The sequence below is a fragment of the Eleutherodactylus coqui genome, chromosome 1 (assembly GCF_035609145.1).
Source record: "Eleutherodactylus coqui strain aEleCoq1 chromosome 1, aEleCoq1.hap1, whole genome shotgun sequence".
Lineage (NCBI taxonomy): Eukaryota > Metazoa > Chordata > Amphibia > Anura > Eleutherodactylidae > Eleutherodactylus > Eleutherodactylus coqui.
Window position 1 is genome coordinate 76,135,538 of NC_089837.1, and position 27,437 is coordinate 76,162,974.

At 43.9% G+C, this 27,437-nt stretch overlaps 1 protein-coding gene across 2 annotated transcripts in view; it reads right to left on the reverse strand.

The window, feature by feature from the left end:
• ASAP2 (ArfGAP with SH3 domain, ankyrin repeat and PH domain 2) overlaps positions 1–27,437 on the reverse strand; it is a 184,815-nt gene that overhangs the window by 37,959 nt on the left and 119,419 nt on the right. For both annotated transcript variants that reach the window (XM_066597479.1, XM_066597469.1), the window contains exons 8-9: positions 16,628–16,703; positions 4,737–4,823 (exon numbers count right to left, since the gene is read on the reverse strand). In XM_066597479.1, the coding sequence (XP_066453576.1) occupies positions 4,737–4,823; positions 16,628–16,703 (163 nt within the window). The remainder of the gene's footprint in view (positions 1–4,736; positions 4,824–16,627; positions 16,704–27,437) is intronic.

Genomic DNA, 27,437 nt, shown 5'->3' on the forward strand with positions numbered 1-27,437 from the left:
AAGGGTCTAAAGTATAAGTTCTAGTACAGAAATATGGATACATAATCAACCTGATGTGTCATTAAAAGTTTTTCTTACAGTTTCTCCATTCTTGCATATATGCTTTCCATATTTTTCATTCACAAAAAGGCTGATTGTCAAGGAGTAACAGAACAATAAACTTCATTTTCCTATATAAATAATGACCTTCCAAATGTGTGGCTGGAATCCACCTAAATTAGCCAGTGTGGGGGCAATGTAATTGGGTTTACAAGTGGAAAAGGGAGCAGCAACAATAAAGCCAGGGCTCCCTATTCTGGTGCACTCCCTTAAATAGTATTCATTATACACTACAAATGTAGTAAAGCCTAACCATCCACATGGAAAACCAGTTACCAGAATGAAGTAATAACTTTTTTGAACACATCAGAAGATCCAGTTAACTGGCCAGGACACTTACGCTCAAATGAAATGGAAAAGAAAGGAGGAAGGACGACTAATAAAATGGATGGAGATTCTAAAAGAAATGCCAAAGAAGCTTGAAGACCCAACAAGACACCCTGGACATGGACTACTGATATGGTCTCCAGGAGTTGAAAATGAGAAGTCAAAAAACATCAACAAAACGTACAGAGAGGCCTTACAGGTCCTGTAGTGACCCAGAGTAAGGTCCCTCCATCATTTTGTAAGTCTGTCTTTAAATTGGTTTGTCTCCCTGTCCCATCAGTGTGTTGTGATTGGTAGTTGGGGAGACGAGGAAGAAGCTTGTGACTGGAAGAGTAGAAGAAGTAGTACAGTATGGTCGGAAAAGGAGGTGCACGCAGGAGAGACGGGCTGATGCTCCTGCCGGGGCTAGGCCGCGGCTATGTCTCTGCTGCTAGAAGACTTGTCTCCTCCAGGCATGAAAGCACAGGAGATGCTGTTTAAGAGTTGGTTTGGGAATGCAAGAGCCACACGCGCCCCCGCTCAACAGCATCTGGAGGGAAAGTGCGGAAACCTGTTACAGACGACAGCTGAAGTGAGTTTGATTTGAGAGACCGTGTAACACAAGAAAGTGTCCTTCAGATAACAGCGACTGAGGAGGTGTGTGTTTTGGGAAAAAGTCAAGTGTGTTCAGAAAGGTAGAGCTCAGAAATCTGTTCCGAAGTCTGTATTTTCATGTTGAGAAGTACGAGTAATTTACCTGTGTTGGAAAATCAAAGTTGGATCGTGAGTAAAAAGAAACCGCGTGTCCCTGATTTTGAACAGCACATTTTTTGTCTGTAAACTCATTTATCGGCAGTAACCTATGACTTATCTAGGGACACTGGTGTCACAATAATAATTTAGAATTGAACTGTAGTTAACATAGAATCATAGAATGGTAGAGTTGGAAGGACCTCCAGGGTCATCAGGTCCAACCCCCTACTCAGTGCAGGATTCACTAAATCATCCCAGACAGATGTCTGTCCAGCCTCTGTTTGAACACTTCTATTGAAGTAACCATACCGTACTTCTTCTACTCTTCCACTCACAAGCACCTCCCTCTTCTCCCCAACTACCAATCACAACACAATGATGGGACCGGGAGACAAACGAACTTAAAGGGAAACAGACTTCCATTGAATGTATCCTACATTTTATTCTTGTATCTATTTTGCTTTGTCTATATGTCTTTTATATTATCTTTTTCCACTTTTCATGCATTGCTACTTCTTGTAATAAAGTTTTAATCTTTAATCATTTCAGTTCTTGTCAGTTTATTAAAAAAAAAAAAAAAAAGATAAAGTGTCATTTTTGGCTACTGGAGCACAGAGAGTAGAGTGCCTGTACCTTGGTAGGTTATCAAGGTTTAGATGGTTGACCTGCTTCACAGTAGAACGGTCAGAGGTGCCAGTGAATATTTTTGGGGGCGCATAGGACTGTTCTGGAGTATGACTTATGCTCTATCTTGTACAGGATTGAGCGAGTGGAAGTAAGTCAACCTAGGAGTTTGCGTCCACGTCATTTGCTGCAAAAGTCTAGTCTGTGACGAATTGGTAAGGAAAACGCATTAAAAAAAATTATAAATCTAGTAAAGTAAATAAGAAAAAAAAAGGAGTACATAAATTTTAAGATACTTTGCATGAATAATAGCCATAGCTTATGAGAAGATGATACAATTACTGAGACGTTGAGTGTGTAGATGGGATGTTCATATATCAATACCATCAGTCTTATTAATTATTCCTCCTTCCAAATACAGAACCCACAAGGTCCGATACTCCTCTCAATACCGAGCATGGACAAGACATGCAGATGAAGGCACACACTGGCAACACATGCACTGCGAGAAATCAATGATATTAACACACTTACTCTTCTAGACTTCGGTCACAAGAGGTTAGAGCATTTATGAGAAAGAGAGAAAACACATTCATGAGTAATGTGCACGTAAAAACACCCACAAATTACCCAAAGGGTTAAATGAATGGCAGAAGAAAGCACATTAGACACCTGAGAAAGCATGGGGCAATGGAGACCCTGACTGTCGTAGTGCACTGGTCTGTATAATCTAGTAAATCAATGTAGTAAATACTAATCTCTGCCTAGTAGAGATTGCTCTGCATATTGTCAAAGATTTTTTTTAAGACCAACTATGAAAGAAATGGTGTTCGCTATACAACTGAATCATTAGTATATGGAGAGTTTAATAATTTAGTAGTGATTTTGTTTATTGGCTCTGGACATTTGGGGGCAATTTTATTTTCAGTTAAATGCATGTACTTGATGCTCACAATCATTTTAGCTTTGGGGATGATTAAGAATTTTGCAGTTATCTTCTGCAGCTTCTACATATCCCTTTATATAGACACTGCAGTCTTTATTCTCAGTAGGAGATCAGTCAGTTTTCTGGACCAATTGCTTAGTTTTCAGCCATTATTTGTTTCCTTCTGCACTTCATGAGAACAAAGAAAAACTTTGGTCATAAATTAGCTGATATGAAAGTGCAGAAGAGGAGAGAGCAGAGGGAAACCAAGCCATCAGTCCAGCCTAATGGCCAATTTTACATAGGACAATCAGCGTTCAGAGTTGTTCAAACTCCCGCGCTCCTGCTGGAATTTGAACGATAGTCGTCCCGTGTAAATGCATGCAGAAAACTGACTGACTAGTCGTTCAGTGTAAACAGCAGTCGTTCAGTTTCGAATGACTATCTGCTTACAGAGCGGAGAGACAGCGCTCCATGCTGGCTGCACTCTGAACTGCACTAGGATGCACTGCTGGGCATCACTTGGATCTTATTCAGCCACTGCAGAGGGAACTGCAAGTCGCCTCTATGGGAATGGGATATCGCTGCATCTGCGGGCATAATTGGCACAGTTAGTAACCTAATGATCAGTAAGTGATGGGATATTCTAGAAATATGCTATCACTTATTATGGTGGGGAAATAAAGTAAATGATTTTAAGCAACAAGATGCGTCGCTATAGAAAACGCCATTTACGCTTCCTCCTTGGTATATATAGGGATTGCACTAAGTGTTAGACTTATCCTAATGCACAGGTGGGAGCCCCATCAAATCAGATGAATGAGGATCCCTTGCCCGCTGTATGGAGTGGCAGCCATGCATTTCCTTACCCCTCTATAGGACTAGCGGAGATAACAGCGCTGTACAAAGCTATCTTCAACAGCCCCATAGAATTAAATGGAGCGACAGTGGACATGCAAGACTATTATTTCATCCCTGTTTTCGTGACCGGCAGAGGTCCAGCAGTCGGATTACCACTGATCAGACACTTATCAACAGGCTCAGACTGGCCCATAGGAGAACAATTGAATCCCCCGGTGGGCCCCCAGCCAAGGGTGGACCCGCAATGCCCAAATGAACGGTGCAGTACTACACTGAACTACATATGGCTAGGCAGCATACAACATCTCAGACAGGTAATAACTGTATGTATCTGTGAAGTCTACTGGTAGACCCCAGGTACCTCAGTTGACAATGCTTATCCACTATACTTTGTATAGGTAGTAAGTGTAAAACTTTAAAAGGGTTGTCTGACAAACTTGTATATAGTTTTGGACTCCCTGTACCTAAAACTATATTTTGGCAATATAATCACACGACATCAGACAGGTGACGTCACCGGATCTTCTGGCCTGGTGATGTCCCGTAAACCTGTCACAAGTGCTTCTATTACAGAAACCCTGGCAGGTTTACAGAATGTCCCTGGTGACAGCCTGTTGGCTGCAGTGGTCACATGGTAACCAACTACATGACCACTGCAGCAAAAGAGTATAATAAATAACTAAAAAAATTAAAAAACTAACATGTAATTTTTTTAAAATATATATTTCATTCCCCACTACCAATGTATTAGGCCGCCTGCACACGAGCTGAAATTCCGCAGAATCTCCGCCGCTGGAAGCCTGCATAGGATTGCGTTTGTTAACGCAATCCTATGCAGACGGCCACGGTTTGGCCGCACAAAATATTGCGTGGCAAACAAATCGTGGCATGCTCTATTTCTGTGCGGGGCTCTGCGAGCCCCGCACAGAAACGTCACTCACCTGCCGCCGGCTCCGGTCTGCACATACGCCGGCTGCGCGGCAAGTCGGCACATCAAACAGCCGGAGCCAGCGGGCGCGGGCGAGTACGCTCCGGTCCCTGCAGGCGTGCAGGTTGGGTCCCTTGCGAGAATCCTCGCCGTCGAATCAGACCCGCCCTTCTGCAGGCGGCCTTACTCAGAGAACCCCTTTCGCCAGCTCTAAGACCACTTCCAGCCTCACAAGCTCACCTCCTTCTGATCCACTTGCAGTGCAGTCTTTAAGATGTCTCTTAGCTGGTTCAGTTGTTTTCTTTCTTCATCCTGAACTTGTTTCATCTGAAAAGCAAATAGAACGAGACTCATCAAATGCAGGTTTTAGGAGAATACTTTAATTAACTTTTAATCCAAAACAAAAAAAAAAGGAAAAACCCAAAAGGCCAAGAGGAAGGGCGGACTTAGTGACTCCATATTTATGTATGAAAATAAATCGCTGCAGTCAAATCTCTTCCATTAGCAGCTGCACGGAACAAATTATCCAAGGTTAAGACGAGCAAAAAACCACAGATAAACAGACATTGTTAGGAATTGTTAATCCAGTCTAGCCGCAGCTCTTTGAAGCATAAGATCCTATTTACTATGTAAGATTTAGAGCTCAGAGAATGTCTTAGCGACGACCTGATCCAAGTAAATCCCAATGACCCAAAGCGCTGGTCCAGTCCCCAAGTGCAGGCAAAATAATCTCCTCTCCGTGTGTATTTGTTAGGAAATAACGAAGACAGGAGATAGATCTAGATCATAATCCATGCTGACAAAAGACGTCATATACAATAAAACCAAAAAATACAGTTTTGTGGTAAAAGAAGAAACTGCCCAGATTTATATGATAAATCAGCCTATTACTTGCCGTAGACTTCCGTTTTCCAAACAATGTAAAATGGTGTTCCTGCCTAAATGTATAGACTAAACAATATTTAAATGTTTAATTAGTGTTACCTGAATCCATCTACTCTATAGGACGACCATACTATCCAGATTTTTGGCTCACAAATTTGGTGTGTCCCATTTTAGGTTAACCCTTTGCAATCCAATTTTGGATTCAGGGTTTCCTAGGGGGCTTTCTCTTTCTACCATTTTTACAATGGCGCCATCTGCTGGCTAGAGCCAGTACTGCGGGTATGGGACATGCTTAAGAGGCCCCCCCGACAACAGAGCGGCCAGTAATATACAGTAAGAATACCCTGGCGAACATCTTCTGACATCGGAGCTGTACAGCCTTCAATCAGAATGTCTTCAAACGTCAGACAGTGGGTGGATTGGAAAGGGTTAATTTAGTTGCATATATCATCCATATTATGTTGGTGCTAATATGGACGTAGAAATATGAATGTCTGGGCCTGGACATTTAGCCTCATCAAGAACCTGTAGATCCTACTACTTCTGTGAGTGGTGGCCTTTTACAGATATGGATTCACATATTAACATAGTATATAAGGCTGAAAAAAGACATGTTTATCTATTCAGCCTATTACACCCCCCCCCCCCCCCCCAAATGTGGGCCGTACACTTAATTTTATATAGCCAGCATATTCCGCAGCACTTCACAAGTCAGAGGGAACATAGACAAAATAAGACATAACATACAATATTAAACTAATAGACAATGCGAACAATAGGGGTGACTATAAGGAAATGGGGGTGATACAAGAGGTTCAAGTTCTTGTTCTGTAGGTTGGCCCAGCAGTATTTAATATAAATTGGGTAGTATACGTAAACATGTACCCGTCGGTCACCAGCTGGAATCTTTGTATATACAGGTAGGTGCATTAAGGTGTATGGGATGTGGGGGATGCGGTGGGATGGAATGGAGTCACGTTTCCAAGGTGGAGCGTAGAACTGGGGTAAATGGAGAAAAGTTAGATTAGGAAATGTGGCAGGCCTCCCTAAAAAGATGAGTTTTTAGGGCGCACTTCAAACAGTGGACATTGGGTATTCTCCTGATTGGCTGGAGTAGTGCATTCCAGAGAAGTGGTGCAGCTCAGGAAAAATCTTGGAGATGGGAGAGGGAGGTTTGGATTAAGGAAGAATTTAGTGTAAGGTCATTAGCACAATGGAGAGCACAGGAAATGTGGTAGACAGAGATGAGGGAGGAGAGCAGCGCTATGGAGAGCTTTATGGACGAGAATGATGGGCACAGGGTGGATGCGACAATATAGCTGCTGCATTCAGGATAGACTGGAGAAGGGGGAGTTTAATGAGGGAAGACCATTAAATAAATGTCAGCCAAACTTTAGCAGATTTCAGAGACCAGTGTGTATAGAGGGGGTGGGGGTGTACTGACTGCAGATTTCGGGGCAAAGAAGGGTCGGGTATTTCAACATGCTCGATTCTTGTGTTCGTAAGTGAGATAAGTTGCTGGCAGAAGTGTCTGGAGCAGCTTACTCATCTCCTTACTGAAAACACATGCCTGCTTGACCAAGGCCTTGGTATGGGGGTGCTGGAAGGAATAGCTGTTTGATGAACGAGCATTTGGCCACCAGTTATCTAAAGTGTAAGGCCAGCTTTACTCCTCCTCCAACATGGAGTCAGCCAACTTTACACTTAAAACAGCACTACAATATCCAGTCGGAAGGAATTCAAAGAAACCTGTGCATCATGAAGAGATGTTATATTGTACACCAGATAGAAGGAGTAGGAGACTATATTACCTGCTGTCATTCTTCTCTGCCGCCTCTCCGATCCACCGGTTTCGGACTCTGTTCTCAATTATTCAAAATGGCTGCAGCGATTTCCTACCTACCTACTGCACACTGCTCTCTGATTAGCCAGTACTAATCAGATGAGCAGCTCTGGCCAATTAGACAGAAGATTTAATGCATTACTCGTCTAACACTACCAATGCATTGTGGGGGATTAGGTCGTCTGAATATAGTGATTGCCATCCCGAATAGATAAAAACAAAGCCCGGAACCGGTGGATGGGAGGGACGATAGAGAAACAGGTAAATATTCCACTCTTCAGTCCTGGGAGAGAATGTTGTCCTGAAACTAGAGGATTGCTTTAAGATAGTATCCTGAGACAGGATGCAGAAGTTTTGCTAAGTAACTTGAACTCTCACGACCAGCAGATTAGACAGAGTTGCACAAAGTAATAAGGAAAAGGACAGGGGCATAACTTCTGCCAAGGTCTGCAACACCAATTTTGCTTTGTGAATGTAATTACTGCAGTGAAAAACGGGCAACAGACTCACAAATGGGACTGCCAACCACAAGTTCCTGAAGAAATGTGGAACAATTATCTGCAGGAAGCTACATAAGACCTGGGCACAGACGGAAGGTAAGGCTGTTTTACCGTACATAAACCTCCGCTTTGTGAAATCATAACCCCGACCGTGTAGGTTTAATTAGTTCATTGAGTTCATCGAGAACACAACAGAATTGACAATATCATATACAAAGAACAAGGACAAGAGCGATGGAGAGCACGATGCACATAGAGTATACCAGGTTCAAGGATTCAACACGTCAGCCCCTCTATGTAGATAAATGGGCTGTCAAAGGGACATCAAACGCTGCCCCGCAACAACTAAGGCCCCCTGTCCACGGGCGTTGCGGTATCTCGCAGCGGATCTCCGCCGTCCCGGAGCAGAAGCCGCAGACGGATCTCTGCTGTCAGCCTAATCTGACAGATAGTCTGACCACGGAGAATTGCGGCAATTCGCAGCATGCTGCGAATTGCCGTCCGGGAGTTGAGAAACACAATGATTCTCTGCTTGTGTACAGGGGGCTCGGCGCTTTCCATAGCAACGCTATGGAAAGCTTTAGACGGCGTGATTCGTAAATCGCCGTCAAAATCACAGCCGTGGACAGGAAGGCTTTAGCAGGTAACTGTGCCTTGGCCAAGATAATGATTCAGAGATTCGAGGGGGGGGGGGAGCAAAAGGGTACAATAGGTGTGTGTCTGTGGAAGGCAGGGTGAAGGGGGGAGGGTGCGCCTATTCCCGTAGGGTTCAAACCAAAAGATTCTAGAAATCTGAAGTGTCCTGAAAAGAGGACACTGGGAGCCACAGACATAAGTTCTTTAATGGGTCCAAGGAGTCCTCAGCCACTAACTCCTCCATCCACCTCAAATAGTTCAGTGTCTGAACCTTATTCACCACTGGATATGACGCGACTTGATGATGGAAGCTATCAGTCACGGCGTGTGTGATGATGAGGCGATGTCACAAGTAGATCATCAGTGCTCTCAGCTGTCGACAACTTCCTTGCCTACTGGTGATTGGGCTTGGTTTTTAGAAGGATTTGTGATTGGTCATGTCACTGTGTTATTTAAGATGTTCACTGTCTGTATGTGCCATTGACTTGAGAAAGGCCGTGGGAAACGGTCGAAACGTCGTCTGTCTTTCACGGAGGTCTAATAAAGAGGTATGCTTAAATAAGCGGATGTCTTTCTGAGAAGTTTTTCTCTTGCACCCTGTATGCTGCTCCAAACATTGAAGAGGATTAAAGTGGTTTCACTCTGGAGGTAAGGTCCTCATCATGCTGAAAGCATGATGAGGCCCAGATAGTGAGTTCCCCCAGTAGATTCAGCTGGGTATTAAGAGTACTGCTGGTTTTCCCTTTTTGGATACAAAATCCACCACTGAACATAATAATAATCTTTATTTATATAGCGCCAACATATTCCGCAGAGCTTACAATACAGGGGGAATAAAACAAGACCACAGTTACATGAAGTAATCAATTGATGGAGATGTAGGGGTGAGGGTCCTGCTCCAACGAGCTTACATACTACAAATAGTGGGGTGATACAGAAGGTAAAGGGGCTGGAGATGTGCACGGTATGGCGAGGTGGAGAGTGAGGGATGCTATACACACAGACAATGGTCAGGCCGTATAGTGGCAGAATCGGGATGACTGCAGATGCCGCTTGATTATGGCTAGCAGGAGCTGCAGTTGGTAGGACAAGAGAACATGTTATCAGGCGGAGTACAGAGGGGTTAGGTTTAGGGATATAGTATGCCTCTCTGAAGAGGTGCGTTTTTAGAGCACGCCTGACGTTTAGCATGTCAGTGATTGCCTGGATATTATTTGGTAGCGCGTTGGCCAGGTACTCCGCCAGTGGATCACAGCATGTGCAGCTGCTAAAAAAAATACCCGAGCATGTATAAATGTATAATCATCACCCAACCTGCAGAAAGCTGAGAAAGGAGAAGGAATGAAGAAGTGGTGGCATCAGCAAGTAATGTGGTTTTCACAGCTGCTTCAAGAGGAGTCTATTTTTCCTATAAACATGTGCCTCTACCACAGGGATGGAGCAAACGTCACAAGAAGTATGAAGCCATGCTGACAAAGTACTTCTCCCTTAAGACATTAACCATTTGTGACAGGCAGAGCATCATTTAGCTGAGTCATTACTTCTCAGGATTACTTTTCCAGTTCACCAGGAAAAAAGTTAAAATGTTTTGGAAAAAAAAAGTTAAAAAACAAAAAAACTTTATGCTTGAGAAGAATGTCAGCTGAGGTTGTCCTCTGAAATCCACTATGTCTGCAGGCACAGATATGCCTACAATTCCTTGCTTTTGAAGACCCCCCTAATTTAAGGCAGTTTGTATAGATTTTATTTCAAGGCCTAAAAGGACAGTGAAACTTCTGCAAAGAACACTGTATAATGAATAGTTAGGCACATTTTCTGATACACCCTGTCAATTTTTTATTCTATTGGCAATGAATACAGTGGTCACTCCTACTCTGCCCCTTCTCCTAATGTCGCCATTTGTCAGTGAAACATGTCGGGGGACATAGTTTTCGAGCCTTTTTGTATTTTGAGATGATGTATGACTGGTAGACAGTTTGGGAATTTCTCTTAGAGACCGAGTAGGAGTCTGGACCTCAACGTTCTCTGGTCACATTTTGAAAATCCAATGGGATGTGAAAACAAGAACTTAAAAGGGATTCCGTCACTAGGTTCATGCTGCCCGAACCCAGGACAGATACGCTCATTATCCTCATGTATGCTTATTCTGAAATACTACAGCATTTCAGAATAAATGAGATGTTTGACCGTGAGCCGAGCTTAAATATTGTGAAGTTTTGGCTGCCTTCACCTGGTCGTGCACACCTGCCGCCCATTTACCTTTTGTCCCTCCTACTGGAGGATATAAATGGTATCCTACCTTCCCTGGTTTTATTTGTAGGCTTAGGCCTCATGTCCACGGGGAAAATCAGGCCCGCTACGGATTCTCCAAGGAGAATCCGCAGCGGGTCCCTTCTGCCCCGCGGACACGAGGCATTAAAATAACAATTACTCACCTCTCCGCACGCTCCGGATCTTCCCTTCTTCGCGGCTTGATCTTCTCTCCGTCGCGGCCGGATCTTCTTTCTTCGGCCTGGCGGATGTGCTCGTCACGCCAGCTCCGTGCCGCGCGCATGCGCCGGGCACATCCGCCTGGCCGAAGAAAGAAGATCCGGCCGCGAAGAAGGAAGATCAGGCCGCGAAGGAAGGAAAATCTGCACCTCCCGTAGCAGTAGAGTAATTCAGGTGCGGGTCTCCCGCGGACACGGACAGCTTCCATAGAAGTCTGCGGGAGCCGTCCCCGCGGGAGACCCGCACGAAAATGGAGCATGTCCCTTTTTTTCATGCTCCATGATTTTTTAAATTCATTTTTATTGACCATCCGTGGGTATTTATCTACCCGCGGGTGGTCAATGCATCCCTATGGGGTGCGGATTCCCGTGCGGGTGAAGAGTTAAAATCCGCTGCGGATTTTAATTCTTCTTTTCCCCGTGGACATGAGGCCTTAGTCCCAAAATAGGAACATTCTGAGAGGTAGGTACCCAACTTTCCAAGTTTAAGATTAAACCACCTGGTATTACCAGTGGGACCCATCTGAAAGCTTGGTCCCCTGGACGTTGGTAGATGGGCCAGTATGATTTGATCAAATTATATACCAAGAACCTTGCATTATTTAATGTGGTTAGAGTATTGATTAGAGGTATGTATACCTCGGATAGTAGATCTGTTAACAGTGGTGCTGCCGTTTTTTGGTTCTGCTTCTATTGTATGTTGCAGTCGTGGTTTAACGTGCACCTGTATAGTTCTTTTGGGAAGTGCTGACCTATTTTATCCTTTTTTTTGTGAGCTGAGCTTGGAGTCATGGAGGTGGGCCGCAGAGTCCTCTCCCCACCCACATCATGCAGAGCCACAGTTTTTCAGAATAACACATGCACGCAATCAATGAGCATACGGTATCTTTCCTGGGCTCGTGCTGCCTGTGGTTCGGGGCAGCATGAACTTGGTGACAGAATCCCTTTAAATTTGGAACTTGTAATCTCCAAACTGTCATTTAGAAAAAACATCAATTACTTTTAGGATTTCTTTTTTTTTTCCAATAAAAGTGAAGTTTTAATGACCTGCTGGGCTTTAGCTGCGCTGATAGGCCTTTAGGCACTAGTTACTTACACAAGTGGTGTACATTGGAGCTTTTGATTGGATGTGCATGCTAAGAAATGCATAAAATGGACCGCGAAATGGTCAAACATATATATGAGAAAACAACATATCGTAGAAAACTAAGCCTGAATTATACTGATAGACTGTAGAAAACAGTCATTGCTGGAAATGACTTCTACTATTGATAATAATCTATCCTCAGGATAGGCCATCAGTGGTTGGTCGGCAAGGGTCTGCTGCTTGGGATCCTCATCGATCAGCTGATCACCGGGCCTGCTGTCAGTGCAGACAGCCCTGAAAGGAGGTAGCGCTGGCAACATTGCAGCGACCTGAGTTGGAACTACAGGTACAGCTTCCATTGAATTCAATGGGAGTTGTGCCTGCATTACCAAATGATAGTATACAGACAACGCTATTTACTTCCAGCACTGCCTACACCGACAGCAGACCCGGCGGTCAGTTGACCGGAGGGATTCCAAAAGGGCGGAGCTCAATTGATCAACTACTGATGACCTATCCAAAGGATATCTCATCAATAGCAAGAGTCTCAGACATTTACTTTCAGATATGGTAGAAGACTAAAAACTATGAGTGAACTAGAACTAGCTTCCCCTCACCGACAATAAGCTGAGATCTTGAAAATAGCAAGGACTAGAAAAACAAAATTTACTAAAAAGTTCCATAAACTTTTCATCACACAGTGATCCCATTACTGCTGATGCTGCTGGTGAACGTTTGCTCCCAAGCATAACTTATTAATTGAATTTTCTAATGTAAAATGATCCCATATATGAAATATAAATTCTTATCCAGAAGCCGATGTGTTCTGATCCTAATTAACATCTTCAGATCCTAATTAAGCCCCTAGAGACTCAGATTTCTGCAGTCGAACACATATAGCTCGTCTCCAAAGCCGCATTAGAACTAAGTATCATTGCTAAAAGCCAAGGATTGCACAACTCTTAATAAAGGACAGAGGCTAAAAGACAAACTGCTGACAAAGATGACAGACAGAAGCGATACACGGTTTAGTTTTTGTCACTGTGTGCCAGTGCCCAGAATCTACATTGAAACTATATAGTGGACAATATCTGTGGTGCCTAGTCTGATTTTATATGTCCACATAGGTTTCATGGCAGCTGGGCTGGTTTTTCATGCTAATGTGTATAACCTATCTCAATGGTGGATCTACTGTTAATATATTTTCACACATCTGGACTAAATCCACAATTGTGAAGTCCCCCTTCATCAGCACAGGTTGTCTTGTTTCCTTGTCTCTGGATGGCAATGCCCTGTAGGAGCTTTCTAGGTAGCAATACTAGATTTACTCAGCCTTTCGAATTGAGCCAAAGGAATAATCTTTCTCCTTGGGGAGATCACCATGAAGGCGTTAGAGTGTCTTACATAGGCTGTGCAATGCTTCCTGGGAAAAAGCCATGCAAATGAGTGATTGGATAATTCTTCAATAGCACCGTCTACTGGAATGGTAGCTGCCCTATGAGTCAATATTCTGCAGGAAGGAGGAGAAGGAAGTAGAATGATGGCTCAGTGGTTAGCGCTGTTGCCTTGCAGGACTGGGGTTCCGAGGTTCAAATCAAGTCGGGGGGGGGGGGGGGGGGGGGGGAGAGAGGAAAAGGATGAGAAGAAACCCATCTCCTTTTCTTCTAGAGGAGGAAACAGCACGTTGGCTCAAGGACAACATCTCTATGGATGTTCATGTGTTTTTTTTAAAAACCTACATATAAACTCCATGCAGATGTTGCCCTTGGTCAGATTTGAACCAAGGGCCTCAATGCTACAAGGCAACAGTGATAACCACTGAGCCACATTTATGAGGAGGGGAAGGGAGGGGAGGAATTTGAGTGGGTTCAACCGAGATGAACCGCCGAAGGTTCAGGTTCATGCCGAACCAAACTTTTAGCAAAGTCCAACCTGAAACAGAGTTTGACTGTTTCGGTTCACTCAACACTAATAATCAGGATGAATAAAGGACACAGATTTACTGGTGAAATGATGTGAATTGCATTATCTCACATGATACATTTTTAGAATAAGGGATCATTTGTTCTTCCAGGACATTAGGAGGATGAAGTAAGAATGCTAGTGACCTTCCACCTCCATCATATAGAAAATTAATCAGCTTTTCTCTACTGAAGGAGAACTGGGAACATTTCCTAGAACTGCTCCTGTAAAGTGAATGTCCCCTTTCATCATGTTGCGTTTGCAACATTATGTGAACATATAGAAGAAAAATCTATAATGTATAAAATTATCACACCGTTGGAAGCAAACGAGAGTAAGCAAACCCTATTGGAAGTAGCTAGATTTCTGCATCTATTACTACTGCAAGACAATGTGGTCCGATTGTGTTGATCTAGAATTGTGACTTGGATAAAAATCTAAACTAATAAGACACAAACAATGGTTGTGCTATTGCTTATTGGGCACTCTTAGTAAACAGACATGCTGCAAAAAAAAAAGTAAGTGAACCCTTGAATATAGTAACCTATATTTTTGCCTTTAGCAGCAACCAACTCTACCTAACGTTTCATGCTCCTGCAAATAAAATTGGCACAACAGTGAGGAATTTTGAACCATTCCTTCCTACAAATGTGTTTCAGGTCATCAATATTTCTAGGATGCCTTGTATGTGCAGCCCTCTCCAAAGTCATGCCACAGCATGTAAATAAGGGTAAGGTCAGGACTCTGACTTGACCATTTCAAAAACACAAATCATCATCTTTTTCAACCATTCTTTACCTGCTTTACTTGTGTACTTCGGGTCATTGGGTTATTGAATCACCCAATGTCTCTTCAGCTTGAGGTCATTTACTGCTATCCCAAAATTTTCTTGTAAAAGGTTTTCATACCTCTTAGAATTCAGTGTTCCCTCAATGATTACAAGGTGCCCAGGCCCTGAGGCAGCAAAGTGGCCCCAAACAATGGAGGTCCCTCCCCCATGCTTCACAGTTGGCATGGGGTGTGGTGTGCAGGTTTCTTTTCCCTCCAAAGATAATGTTCTACATTTGTGATAAAAAGATCCACTTTTATCCCATTTGTACATAGAATGTTTCCCCAGAAGTATTGTGGAAAATCCAGGTGGTCTCGGGCAAACTTTATACATGTCACAATGGCTTTTTTGGACAGCAGCAGATTCTTTTGTGGTGTCCTTCCATGACCACCATTCTTGATTTTCTGTTCAGTTTGTAAAGTCTTCTGTAAGTCTTTTGTTGCTACTTTTTTGGGTTCTTTCTCACTTCTGTGCTTCTTGTGCTCTTGCAGTGATCTCAGCAACACGCTGACTCTTAGGGAAAGTAGCAACAGTCCTGAATTTTCTCCATGTGCAGATAATAATTTGTCTAATTGTGGATTGATGTACATCCAGGTCTTTAGCAATGCTTTTGAAACCTTTTTAGCTTTACGCACCTCTCTATAAATATATCTTTTGAGATCTTCTGAGAGTTGTTAGCATAGAGGCATCTTTCACAATAGCCAATCTTTCTTGTGAAGAACAGAAAGGTGGAGAACCAAGTACGCTAAGAACAGAAGGACCAGGAAAGTCATTGAAGAGCAAGCTTTACGTAAGGAAGGCTACGTGTTTGTGCTGGACCAGCATCTTCATCCTTACATGAAGAACAGATTTATCAGGAACCAGGATTTGTGTGCCTTTACTTAATGGGTAAAGCATCTGTGAAACCCAAAATTCTATCATCCCAACCGAAACACCTTTTACCAATTAGCTCTCAGAGAAGTCATTAAGACAGCAATTCACTTACAATTTCTCCCTGCATCGTGAATGTTTACTTAATTTTCTCAATAAAGCACATGAATGGTACAAGTATTTGCGTACTATCATAATAATAATCTTTATTTATATAGCACCAACATATTTCGCCGCGTTTACAAAACAGGAGGAATAAAAACAAAACCACAGTTACATGAAGTAATCAGTTGGAGACAGTAGGGGTGAGGGTCCTGCTCCAACGAGCTTATATACTACAAATAATGGGGTGATACAGAAGGTAAAGGGGCTGGAGATGTGCACGGTATGGCGAGGTGGACAGTGTGGGATGCTATACACAGACAATGGTCAGGTTGAGCGGTATAGTGGCTGAATTGTTATGACTGCGGGGGGGCAGTTGATTGCGGTTAGCAGGGATTGCAGTCGGTAGGACAGAGAGCATGTTATCAGGCAGAGTACAAAGGGGTTTGGTTTAGGAGACATGGTATGCCTCCCTCAAGAGCTGCGTTTCTAAAGTATGCCTGAAGTTTTGTGTGTCAGGGATTGCCTGGATAGTTTTAGGTAGCACGTTCCAGAGGACTGGTGCTGCTCTGGAGAAGTTTTGGAGGCGGGAATGAGAGGTTCTAATTAAAGGCGCGCTTAGCTTTGTTAGATTGTGTCAATAATTGTGACCGGATGATCTGAACCTCGCTGTATACGGTATAGTTAAGGAATCGTCTACAGCGTACTACAGATAAGGCCACATCATAATTTCTGCTTCAGACTGAATGGCAGCTTTGTAAGATCATGAAGAGAAAAGGCACAAACATGCAAATTCCATCAAATGAAGCAGAACAGAGAGTTCTTTCCGTACAAAACGAAGAGTCAATTTGCCTTCTTTGTTATAACATTTCATAGAAGTCTATGCACAAAAAGAGCAATTATATAAAAAAATAAACTCTGAAATTACCGTGTGCAGATCTGTTGATAATTTCTCAATGGATGGTTTGAGGTTTTCGACAGCTTTCAGTCCATCTTGAAAAAAGCTGAAAAGCAAAAATGAGACCTGTGAGCTGAGGTCACAATCAGCCCGGCAGACGGTATCTGGAAGGCATCAATGTAAATGATGGAGCAAGCAGATTTAAACAATAACATAAATTATCCTGAAAGCAATTATACTGCTCCGGCTTTATAGTTCTTGCAGAATGCCATTACAGCACACCGCTTGTCACCAGTCCATCAGATGAAAGCGGCTGTATGAATGAACAAATATTTTCCACTGATGAAACAATATTCCCTTCCTCCATACTGTGTCCTTGTACAACACTAACAGGATGAAGCTCGTCATTTAGATTTTGACCTGCACTTAACATTAACCTGGGATGTTGGAGAGGGCTTGACTGCCGTAATGCAATAGTGGAAACGAGAGGGATAGCAGAGGTCGAGGTTACATTTACAAGTTTTCACATCAAGCTAAGAAAAAAAATTGTTGCAAGAACATAAAAACACAAAATGCAAATAACCATAATGAGTCAATACGGTGGAAAAATAATCAACTTTGTAATATATTCCTCCAAGCCACTGTTTTCTATAATGGTAAAAAAAATAAAAAAAAGTGGTTTGTTACCGTGTTATAGCCAGCAAGAGAAAAGAGGTAATCTTGTAAATATGCCTCTTAATGGCTAAGAAAAAAAAACGATGTTACAGCAAGCTTTCAAAACTAATAGAGTTGAGCGAACGTACTCTGCTGAGCTTGATGCTTGTTCGAGTATTAGCGTACTCGATGGTGCTCGTTACTCGAACTAGCATCAAGCCGAGTTCGACCCCGCCTTTGTTTTTGGCTCCTCCCCTCTGTGACGTGCCTGAGAAAGAGGAGACGTAGAAGAAAAAAAAAGCTCGGGACCCGGCGTCCCACATACAAAAATGCTCGAGTCTCCCATTGTAGTCAATGGGGTTCGTTACTCGAGTAGAGCTCTCGACTTTTACGAAAAGCTCGAATAACGCGGACCCGAGCATTTGGGTGCTTGCTCATCTCTAAAAACCAATTAGATTTTTTCATCAGGCTTCTACTAGGATATATTGTATTAGAAGCCTGATGAAGAAACCTAAGTAGTTTTGAAAGCTTGCTGGAACATCGTTTTTTTTTTTAAGTTAACCATTAAAAGACAATGTAGAAGATTACCTCGTTTCTCTAAGACCTGGAAAAGTGTATTTTTGCTGGAGCAGCCCTTAAAAATTACGTCCGTGATACAAATTCACACATCTAAAATGTACACAGTATTATTAGCTACTTGTGGTTTCAACAATGACATACCACAATATTCTAAACAGGAAACAGGACTATCCAGAGACAATAATGACAAGACTTGTGGTTTCATGGTCGACTGAATAGGGAATTTCACTTCCGGTGACACCACAAAAATAATACTGTACGAAGGCAAAGTTCATCACTCTCACAATGCAGGTGCTATAGTGGTAGGACGGGTGCAGGCCTCAACATAGCAACATAGGACATGACTATACACTAATACATACCCTATTTGTTGGACTAAAAAAACGTTGTAGAAAACAGGAAAAAATATTTCATACTAATCTCAATGTCTCTGGGGGTCTAAGTGGAGGGGCTGTCGTTATTAACTTTGGTGTTCTAGCATAGAAAAGGGAGTTAAACCTCATGTACCCATTCAAACAGTGGCACAAGCAGGTAAGCTCACATTATTCACATACACTTCTCTGCAGCATTCACATACAGCTTTGCTACATGCTCATACAAATATAACTCTGCTACATACATACAGGTCATACAGCTCTGCTTCATACGTACATACAGCTCTGCTACATACATACATACCACACACACAGCTCTGCTACACACAAACACACACACACACCGCTCTGCTACACACAAACACACACACACAGCTCTGCTACATATACATACACACACACACATATATATATATATACATATATACATATATATACACATATATATATACACACATACATATATATATATATATATATATATATACACACACACATATACACACACACACACATATATATATATATATATATATATATATACACACACACATACATATACACACAAACACACACGCACACACCTGCAGCTGGCATGTTAATACACTGATTTTATTAATACTAGATCCCCACATACAAGAGACCTCCTCTAGCTGCTTCTTGCTCACATGGTTATGACATTATCATCTGTTCTGCTGCTACTGCAAGACCTTTGATCTTTGCCATTGTCTGTCCCTGTGTGTACAGAGGTGGACCTGCACCCTGCAGTACATATGCAAGTAATCTCCAGTGTTATCTGCTGGAGGGGATCAGTCAGGGAGAGGGAGGACTGTGCAGCTGACATATGCATACTGCTGGATCATTAAGGCAGCGGGTCAGGGGTCTCTGGATCTCTCAGAGATGCTGCTAAACTTCCTCCCACCACCCTTTTTCGTCAGCTCCCATAGGTTCCCCTGGGAGTATAGGGGATTGCCCGCCTTGGCCTGATGGTATTTCGTATACATGTCACACTTGCCCGTCTGAACTAACGCATAAACAGGAGGTGCAGCCATGACTTGGTCACGGCTGCCTCTCCTTCACACGATTTTCGGTCGTGCTGTGGCTGTGACATGACCAGGCGAAAAATCGCAGTGCCCGTGTGAAAGAGCCCTCATTGTGATGTGGATCCCCAGCAGTTTACTCATCTTAAGGGCAGCTTCACACGAGCGTAAGCTCAAAACCGCTGACCTAAGCACCACATATGTGCGCTGTGGAGTCTTTTTTGCACACATTTTAGCGCATTTTACAGTACTTTTTGCACTGTGACAGTTTGTATTCGCGTGGGACACACCCCTGGCGTGATTTGAAAGCTTGTGCAGCCTAATTTGTGCAAATGTGCACAAAGAGTATTTGGGTTTTTTTTTCATGTGCACAAAAACACAGTGTGAGAACCTATTGAAATCAATGGGTTCTATTCTCTGCAGGCAAATCCGTCCCTGTGAGTCTGCCCTAAGGGTAGGTTCACATGTGGCAGTTTTGGTATGAATTTTCCCTCCAAAAAGCAAGTAATCAGTTCACATTAATTCCATGTCTATTTTGATAAACACTTCTATTCCCCTTAAAATAATTCTTCAGCATCTTTTTCTTTACATCTCAGCATTGTGCCGATCCAGTGTTATTCCCCCTGGACACCATACTGACAAGACGAATGTTAACACCCAGTTATTAATTTATTCATATACTTCTAAGATGAATGGTAAAAGCAAAGTTCTAAGAAAAGTGGTAAAAACAGTCATAAGACTACAGGCGGCTCATTTACATGGCGCTGCTGCATATAGGTACACTATGGTCCCAAAAGCAATTGGGCACCTGAGCTAGATTCAAAAGTAGTATTTCCATATGTTAATACTAGTGGGGCTAGTAATGACATCAGATACTCTCTGTGACCGATACACTTCAGCTGGTAGATCAAAATCCCAGAAAGGGAAATATCAAACTGGATTCAAATATGGCGTCACTATTAGGTTATAAGCCTGCATGGTGCACTACACTCACCATGTGGTCTAACACGCCGAATTTACTCTTTGTGCAGGAACGAACACTAAACAGCCACCCCGTCAGTATAAGGAGGGCTTGTGAGTGTCTGTTTCATCAGTGTCCCTCACATGTTTTTTGCTTCTCCATTTAGCAGTCTGGCTGTCTGCCTGTTGAGGGATAAGTGGTTTATATGCCTGCCCTCTTGAATCAGTATATCAGTGAGTATATGGCTACTTTCTGTGATTTTTTGTTTTTCGAGCCGGCATATCCCTCTATTCATCCTGCAAATGTTTGACAATTACTTTCAGAGTAGATGGAAGCCGATATTTCCCTACCAGACGTTCCAGTTTGTTCCAAAGATGTTCAGTAGGGTTCAGGTTGGGACTCTGTGCAGCCAGTCCAATCATGGAACATCCATATCCTCACACCAACATATAACAGCGTTGGATTTGTGACGAGGAGTCTTGTCTTGTTGGAAGTATTGCCGACCATTCCTAGAGTATTGCCACATTTACGGCAGCCCATCATTGTCGAGAATGTCAAGGTACACATCTGTGTTTACGGTTCTTTCCACAACAACCAATTTACTAAGATCGTGCTACGTAAAACATCACCAGGCCATAACGGAGCCTCCCCTGTACTTAAGTTCAGCACAACACACTGAGGCAAAAGGCGTTCCCCAGACATCCTTCACACCCAGATATGCCCATCTGATTTGAAGATGGAGTAGCGGGATTCGTCATTTCATAGAACATTCTTCCATTGCTCAACTGTCTAGTGAATATGTTTGCAGGATGAATGGAGGGAAATACAACCTGAAGTTTATCAGATATTAATAGAAAGTATGTCATGGAGTATCCGATGCAATTAGGTCAAAAAGAGCCCCACTAAGTATTAACATATGGAAAGAAATACATACTTCTGATTCATGCTCGGGGGGGCCAATTACTTTTGGTATGATAGTGCACATAAAGTTCCCAAGGCTCCATAGCGGCAAACAGAATCCATAAGAAAAATATGGTCCGGCTTCATAAAACACAGTATGGGGCCATAGTAGGATCTGTCATATATGTTTGCATGAGGCCCAATGGCCATTTATGACTGTATGTTCTGCAAATGGGATGCAGATTATTGTGTAACAATGCAGATGCATTATCGAAACGCTTCATCAACCAAAGGGATACATCTAGCTAATGCTGCGTTAGGGAATTGTTACTTGAGTACTTTCCTAAGGAATGGCATAACTAATTAGATAAACACCCAAGCTGTTTTTGACCTTGCAAAACAATAACACAGTTGAGAACAAGTTGACTACTAAAGAGTTAATCCTGTAGCCCGGGGCTCATGCGCACGCAGCCATGGCAGAGGTAGAGCTGCGGGATTCTGGGCTACCCCAGGGTGACTGATGCACAACAACCCGTGCCGACAAAAAAAATAAAATCATTTAACAAATTAGTTTTGTCTAGCGATTCCTCTGGCGGTAACAGCGGCACGCAGTAAATCAGCGGTGCCGTAATCCGATTATTAGATCCATTTATGTGATTAGATTTCCAGTTCAGAATTGCAGCAGCAGAATTGGATTTACTAAAAGGCCAATGATAACTGAAGCTGGGAGGGGAGGAAAAATCTAATCACTTTAAGAGCAAACACTAAACTGTTCGGGGGCAGAAGACGCAAGTAGGTGCCAGACGGTACAGCATGAGCGCTGGCATAATGCTGCTCTACACCGCCCGAGGGCACAAAACGGGCAGATCAATGACTATCAGCAGCCAAGTAGACAAAACAATTAAAGTGTCCCCCTAAAGTAATCATTGGGATTCTGTAAATGCAACAACACAACCGCGGTCATCAATGACTGCGGGAGAGGGGAAATAGATGTAATAACCACGCAGCTGCCCACATTCCCTAGACCGAGTAATCCAGCTACATACCCCATGGCATAACCGTTTGGCATTTTTGGGTAAATTAAAAAAATATATATAAAGTGTTAGAAGACAGGGACATGATAAAATAAAAAAGATACATTATATAGGTTGGGGCACAGAAAAGTAGCCCCCTTCCAATCCCGACAGCCTGTAGGGAGCACGAGTACTGCTGATCAGGTGATGACACTTCCGAATCACCTTAGCAGCAGCACTGCGCTCACTGCAGGTTACCAGGAAGCGCTGACAGCGCAAAAACTTCGGAGGTGAGAGGAGTGCTTTATTTTCTGAAGACCGCAGCGGGTACTTCCCATAAGTCCTGGCCATTGGTGCTAGACTAGCAGGGACAGTATTTTATAAACTATACTGAGAATGGTGGGATTAAAGAAAAACATACAGCGAAAGGGGATTCTGTGGATATAAAGAAGTAGTCAATGGAAGGGGTCAGAGGAGGATGTCAAGAATCGTTCCAATAAATAGGTGGTGCAATCCGTCCAGTAGAACATAACATGGGTGCTCCAACTAACTCATCTGAGCACACAACGTGTCATTGGGTTGTAACTAGAGATGAGCGAGCACCAAAATGCTCGAGTGCTCGTTACTCGAGTACAACTTCCCGCGATGCTCGAGGGTTCATTTCGAGTAACGAACCCCATCAAAGTCAATGGGCGACTCGACCATTTTTGTATATCGCCGATGCTCGCTAAGGTTTTCATTTGTGAAAATCTGGGAAATTCACGAAAGTGATGGGAACGACACATAAAACGGATAGGGCAGGTGAGGGTCTACATGCTGGGCTGCATCTCAAGTTCCCAGGTCCCACTATTAAAGGGGTTGTCCCGCGAAACAAAGTGGGGGTATACACTTCTGTATGGCCATATTAATGCACTTTGTAATGTACATTGTGCATTAATTATGAGCCATACAGAAGTTATTCACTTACCTGTCCCGTTGCTAGCGTCCTCGTCTCCATGGTGCCGTCTAATTTTCAGCGTCTAATCGCTTGCGCAGTCCGGTCTTCTTCTTTTCTGAATGGGGCCGCTCGTGCCGGAAAGCGGCTCCTCGTAGCTCCGCCCCGTCACGTGCCAATTCCAGCCAATCAGGAGGCTGGAATCGGCAATGGACCGCACAGAAGACCTGCGGTCCACCGAGGGTGAAGATCCCGGCGGCCATCTTCGCAAGGTAAGTAAGAAGTCACCAGAGCGCGGGGATTCAGGTAAGCACTACCCAGTTTTTTGTTTTAACCCCTGCATCGGGTTTGTCTCGCGCCGAACGGGGGGGGGGCTATTGAAAAAAAAAAAACCCGTTTCGGCGCGGGACAACCCCTTTAAGCCACAATAGCCCCCCCCCCCCCAGCACTGTCAGCATAAAGATCGTTCTCCTCTGCCACAGCTGTAACAGCTGTGGCAGAGAAGAACGATGTTAGCCCATTGAATTCAATGGAGCCAGCAATACAGCCGGCTCCATTGAAAGCAATGCGCTGCCGGCGAGCGCGGGATGAATTTTCGGGAAGGGCTTAAAAATATAAAAACTCTTACCTGAAAATCATCCTAAAATGTGTAAAAAATAAATAAATAAATAAAAAATTGTATACTCACCTTGTCCCTGCAGCCGGAGTTCAGCCGCGTCTGGCCGGCAGTTCTCCTGAACTGCTCTGTGTAGTATTCAGCAGCCAGGGATTTAAAATCCCCGCATGCTGAATGACCTGCCTCTGATTGGTCACAGCCTCACCAATCAGAGGCAGCTCTCACTCACACCCATTCATGAATGGGTGAGTGAGTGCTGCCTCTGATTGACAGCTGAGAGCTGCCCCTAATTGGTCCCTGCGCTGAGCCAATCAGAGGCAGCACTCACTCATTCATGAATTCATGAATGGGTGTGAGTGAGAGCTGCCTCTGATTGGTGAGGCTGTGACCAATAAGAGGCAGCTCATTCAGCAGGCGGGGATTTTAAATCCCCAGCTGCTGAATACTACTCAGTGCAGTTCAGGAGAACTGTCGGCCAGACGCGGCTGAACTCTGGCTGCAGCGGAAAGGTGAGTACACATTTTTTTAAATTTTTACACATTTTAGGATGATTTTCAGGTAAGGGCTTATATTTTTAAGCCCTTCCCGAAAATTCATCCTGGGATCGCCGGCAGCCCATTGCTTTCAATGGAGCTGGCTGTATTGCCGGCTCCATTGAATTCAATGGTCAGTGCTCGTTTAATCGAGACGAGTACCGCGTGGTGCTCGTCTCGAGTAACGAGCATCTCGAGCACCCTAAGGCCTCCTTCCCACGAACGGATTTACGCCGCGTGATTCGCGGTGAAAATCCGCTGTGTTGCCCGCTGCTATTAGGTTCTATTGAACCTAATAGCACAATGCTCACGATGCGGAATTCCACCGCAAAATTCCGCACCGTGAAATCTCCCGTCCTCACCCGCGGCATGCTCTATTTGCCGCGGGTGTATGCGCTGATGGCTTCCATTGCAGTCAATGGAAGCCGTCCGTTCACGCTATCTCCCGCTGTAACACAACGTGACACGGCCGCGTTATGTGACGCGGTGGGCGTGTCACATGACGCGGCGGTGGTGGGCGGGGAAGCATCTTCACGCCATCTTCTGCTGGTAAGTATGGGGTCTCTGGGGGGCGCCGTGACGGGCTTCGCCGCGGAATATTCCGCGGCGGAGCCAGTCACGCTCGTGTGAAGCCGGCCTAATACTCGAACGAGCATCAAGCTCGGACGAGTATGCTCGCTCATCTCTAGTTGTAACAGATGAACAGTTGCAGCGTCATTTCTGTCTAAGAGTAACAGCACGACAAGACTCCATTGGGGACAAAAAAAAAAAGCACAAAAATTGGATCACTGAAGAGTGGGGAAAAAATCTCCTGGTCAGATGAACCCAGATTTCTGTTGCAAGGGGTGATGAGAATTTGGGGCAAGCAGCATAAATCGATGAACCCTTCCCTTTCCTTCCCGTCAGGTGTCAACAGTTCAGGTTGATGAAGCTGGAGTAATGGCGTGGGGAATGTCTTCTTAGTACATCCTAGGTCGTATGGATGAGTGTTACGATGAATTGCAACAGTTCGGAAGACCAAGTAAGGTCGAATGTGCTCCTAAATTGTGTCTACTATAGTGACCACTGGATGCAATAGGGATCTTGATTATAAATGTCCTACTATTCTGTGCCTACAGTTTCCATTCAGACCTATAGGTCTCCATGGCAACAGACTACAAACAAATCCAGCGTAGTCTAACCCTACAGATACACTCTTTTCCACCTTATTTGTTGCTAACTTACACATGGTAGGTTACAACATGTAAGATACAGGTAGACGTAGGACTGTATGATCAGACTACACAGGGCACTTCTGTACAGAAGATAGAGACACAAAACGGCGGGACATTTTTAAATTAGGACCATTTGCAAAGTTGCAAATTTTTTCGTATTCCGTGACTGGAGTAATAAAAAGGGTTGTGAAGATGAATATGGTTTCTCCACCTGCTGTGTTTCTGGAAAACCTGTTTTCTAATGCGTAGTGTAGTGATATCACCGCCGCCGTTACACATCTGTATGTGGACATTTAATTAGAGATGGCTGTGACAAATCTATGGTAATACCCCGAAGTCAGACGCCTCTGTTATCAAGCTTCATTCATACGGTGATGTGCCTTATTAGACGCAGTAATTACAAGCTGCAGTAAAGGCCTTTTGTGTATAGAATTGACGGGCGCTCGTTTGCTCTAAATGTGCATGTTCTGTAATTAAAACACAGGTGGCGGCGAGCGTTCTATTAATTGCCGAGCGTGTTGCATAACTCATCTGCTCTCCACCTCGGGCAGATGCAGACAGGTTCTCTGCAAATTAATATTTATACCTTCCCTCCCCCCAACCTGCAAAAACCGTACTGCCTGGGAAACGAGAACAAAATGGGGTGACCCCATCATGATACATGAGTGTAAACTAGGACTTGTTCAACTGAGGAGGAACTACAAGTCCCAGAATGTCAGAGTGTAGAGGCAGATACGTGAATATTCAGGTTGGATGAGACGTTCTGATTGCGGTTTACTCCTGGTTTTTAAACCATACAACAGCTACTACAGAGATGGGCACTACATGGGCACTCCTATCCACAGCACCACCTACGTCTTCCTACATCACAGTCACACAGATTGGTACACGCTAAGGGCAATGCTCGCTCGAGTAATTGCCCTTAGCGAGTATGCTCGCTCATCTCTAGTAGTATGTCAAATTTAGCACCAAGAAAAAAAACTCTGAGGCTACTTGTGTGTAGTGGATGTATTCTCCCGCTTTGTGTAGAGCTTGTTGACCACTAGACATGACTCTGCATTGCAATCAAAGAGATTTCGCCCAGTGAAGCGTTTGACAGGGGGCGCATTAATGGAATGCAAAAAGCTGAATGGTCATATCGACGAACTGCCCGCCACTCGGGCCGTTCTGACCAGACTGTTAAAATCTGTTGGGGCCAATGCATGCATGAGGGAATGCACATAAGGCGACCGGCCTCAGGACGCCCTCTATAGACCACCAGTAGGAAGGATCGTCCAACAAGCATGAGCAGCACCAACTGTTCTGTTGTCTGCCAACCGGAGACAAGTGGTGCCATCGTTGCAGGCCCTTGTGTCTGTTGGAACCATTTGCAGGTGCTTGGCTGAAGGACGTTTGTATTGGTGTCGTAAATGGCGAAACTGGACTGCTACTCAGTGGAACTGGGTTGTTTTTAGCAACTAATCCAGGTTTCATTTGGGCACTGACATGTTCGTGTCTGGAGTCCTAGGGTAAGCACCTGAATCCTGCCAATAGAACATGTATGGGACCATCTGGGATGCCAACTTGGCAGCCTATGCGTTTGCATGCTCTAGAGGCTCAGTTACAGCAAATGGGGAGCGATTTGCTGCAGGATATGATATGGAACCTGTATGCCACCATGCCAGCACAAATCATATCTTGCATCCAAGCTAGAGGAGGCCCAACAGGGTACTAGAGCCTCTTGGCCAATCTGTATCACATCTTGTATCCAAGCTAGAGATGATACAACAGGGTACTAGGGCCTCCATGCCTACTTGTATCACATCTTGTATCCAAGCTAGAGGCGGCCCAACAAGGTACTAGAGCCTCATTTCAAGTGATGAGTTTTCTGCAATCAATTCTCGTTTTGCTCTGATATATCCATGTTACAATCGCACAGAGAAAGTTTCATTTGATTCCGACAACTCCGTCTAGGTGCTTGATGTTTTTTTGACAATCAGTGTAACGGTTGTGATTTTAGAAGTAAGGTTTGTATATTGTGTA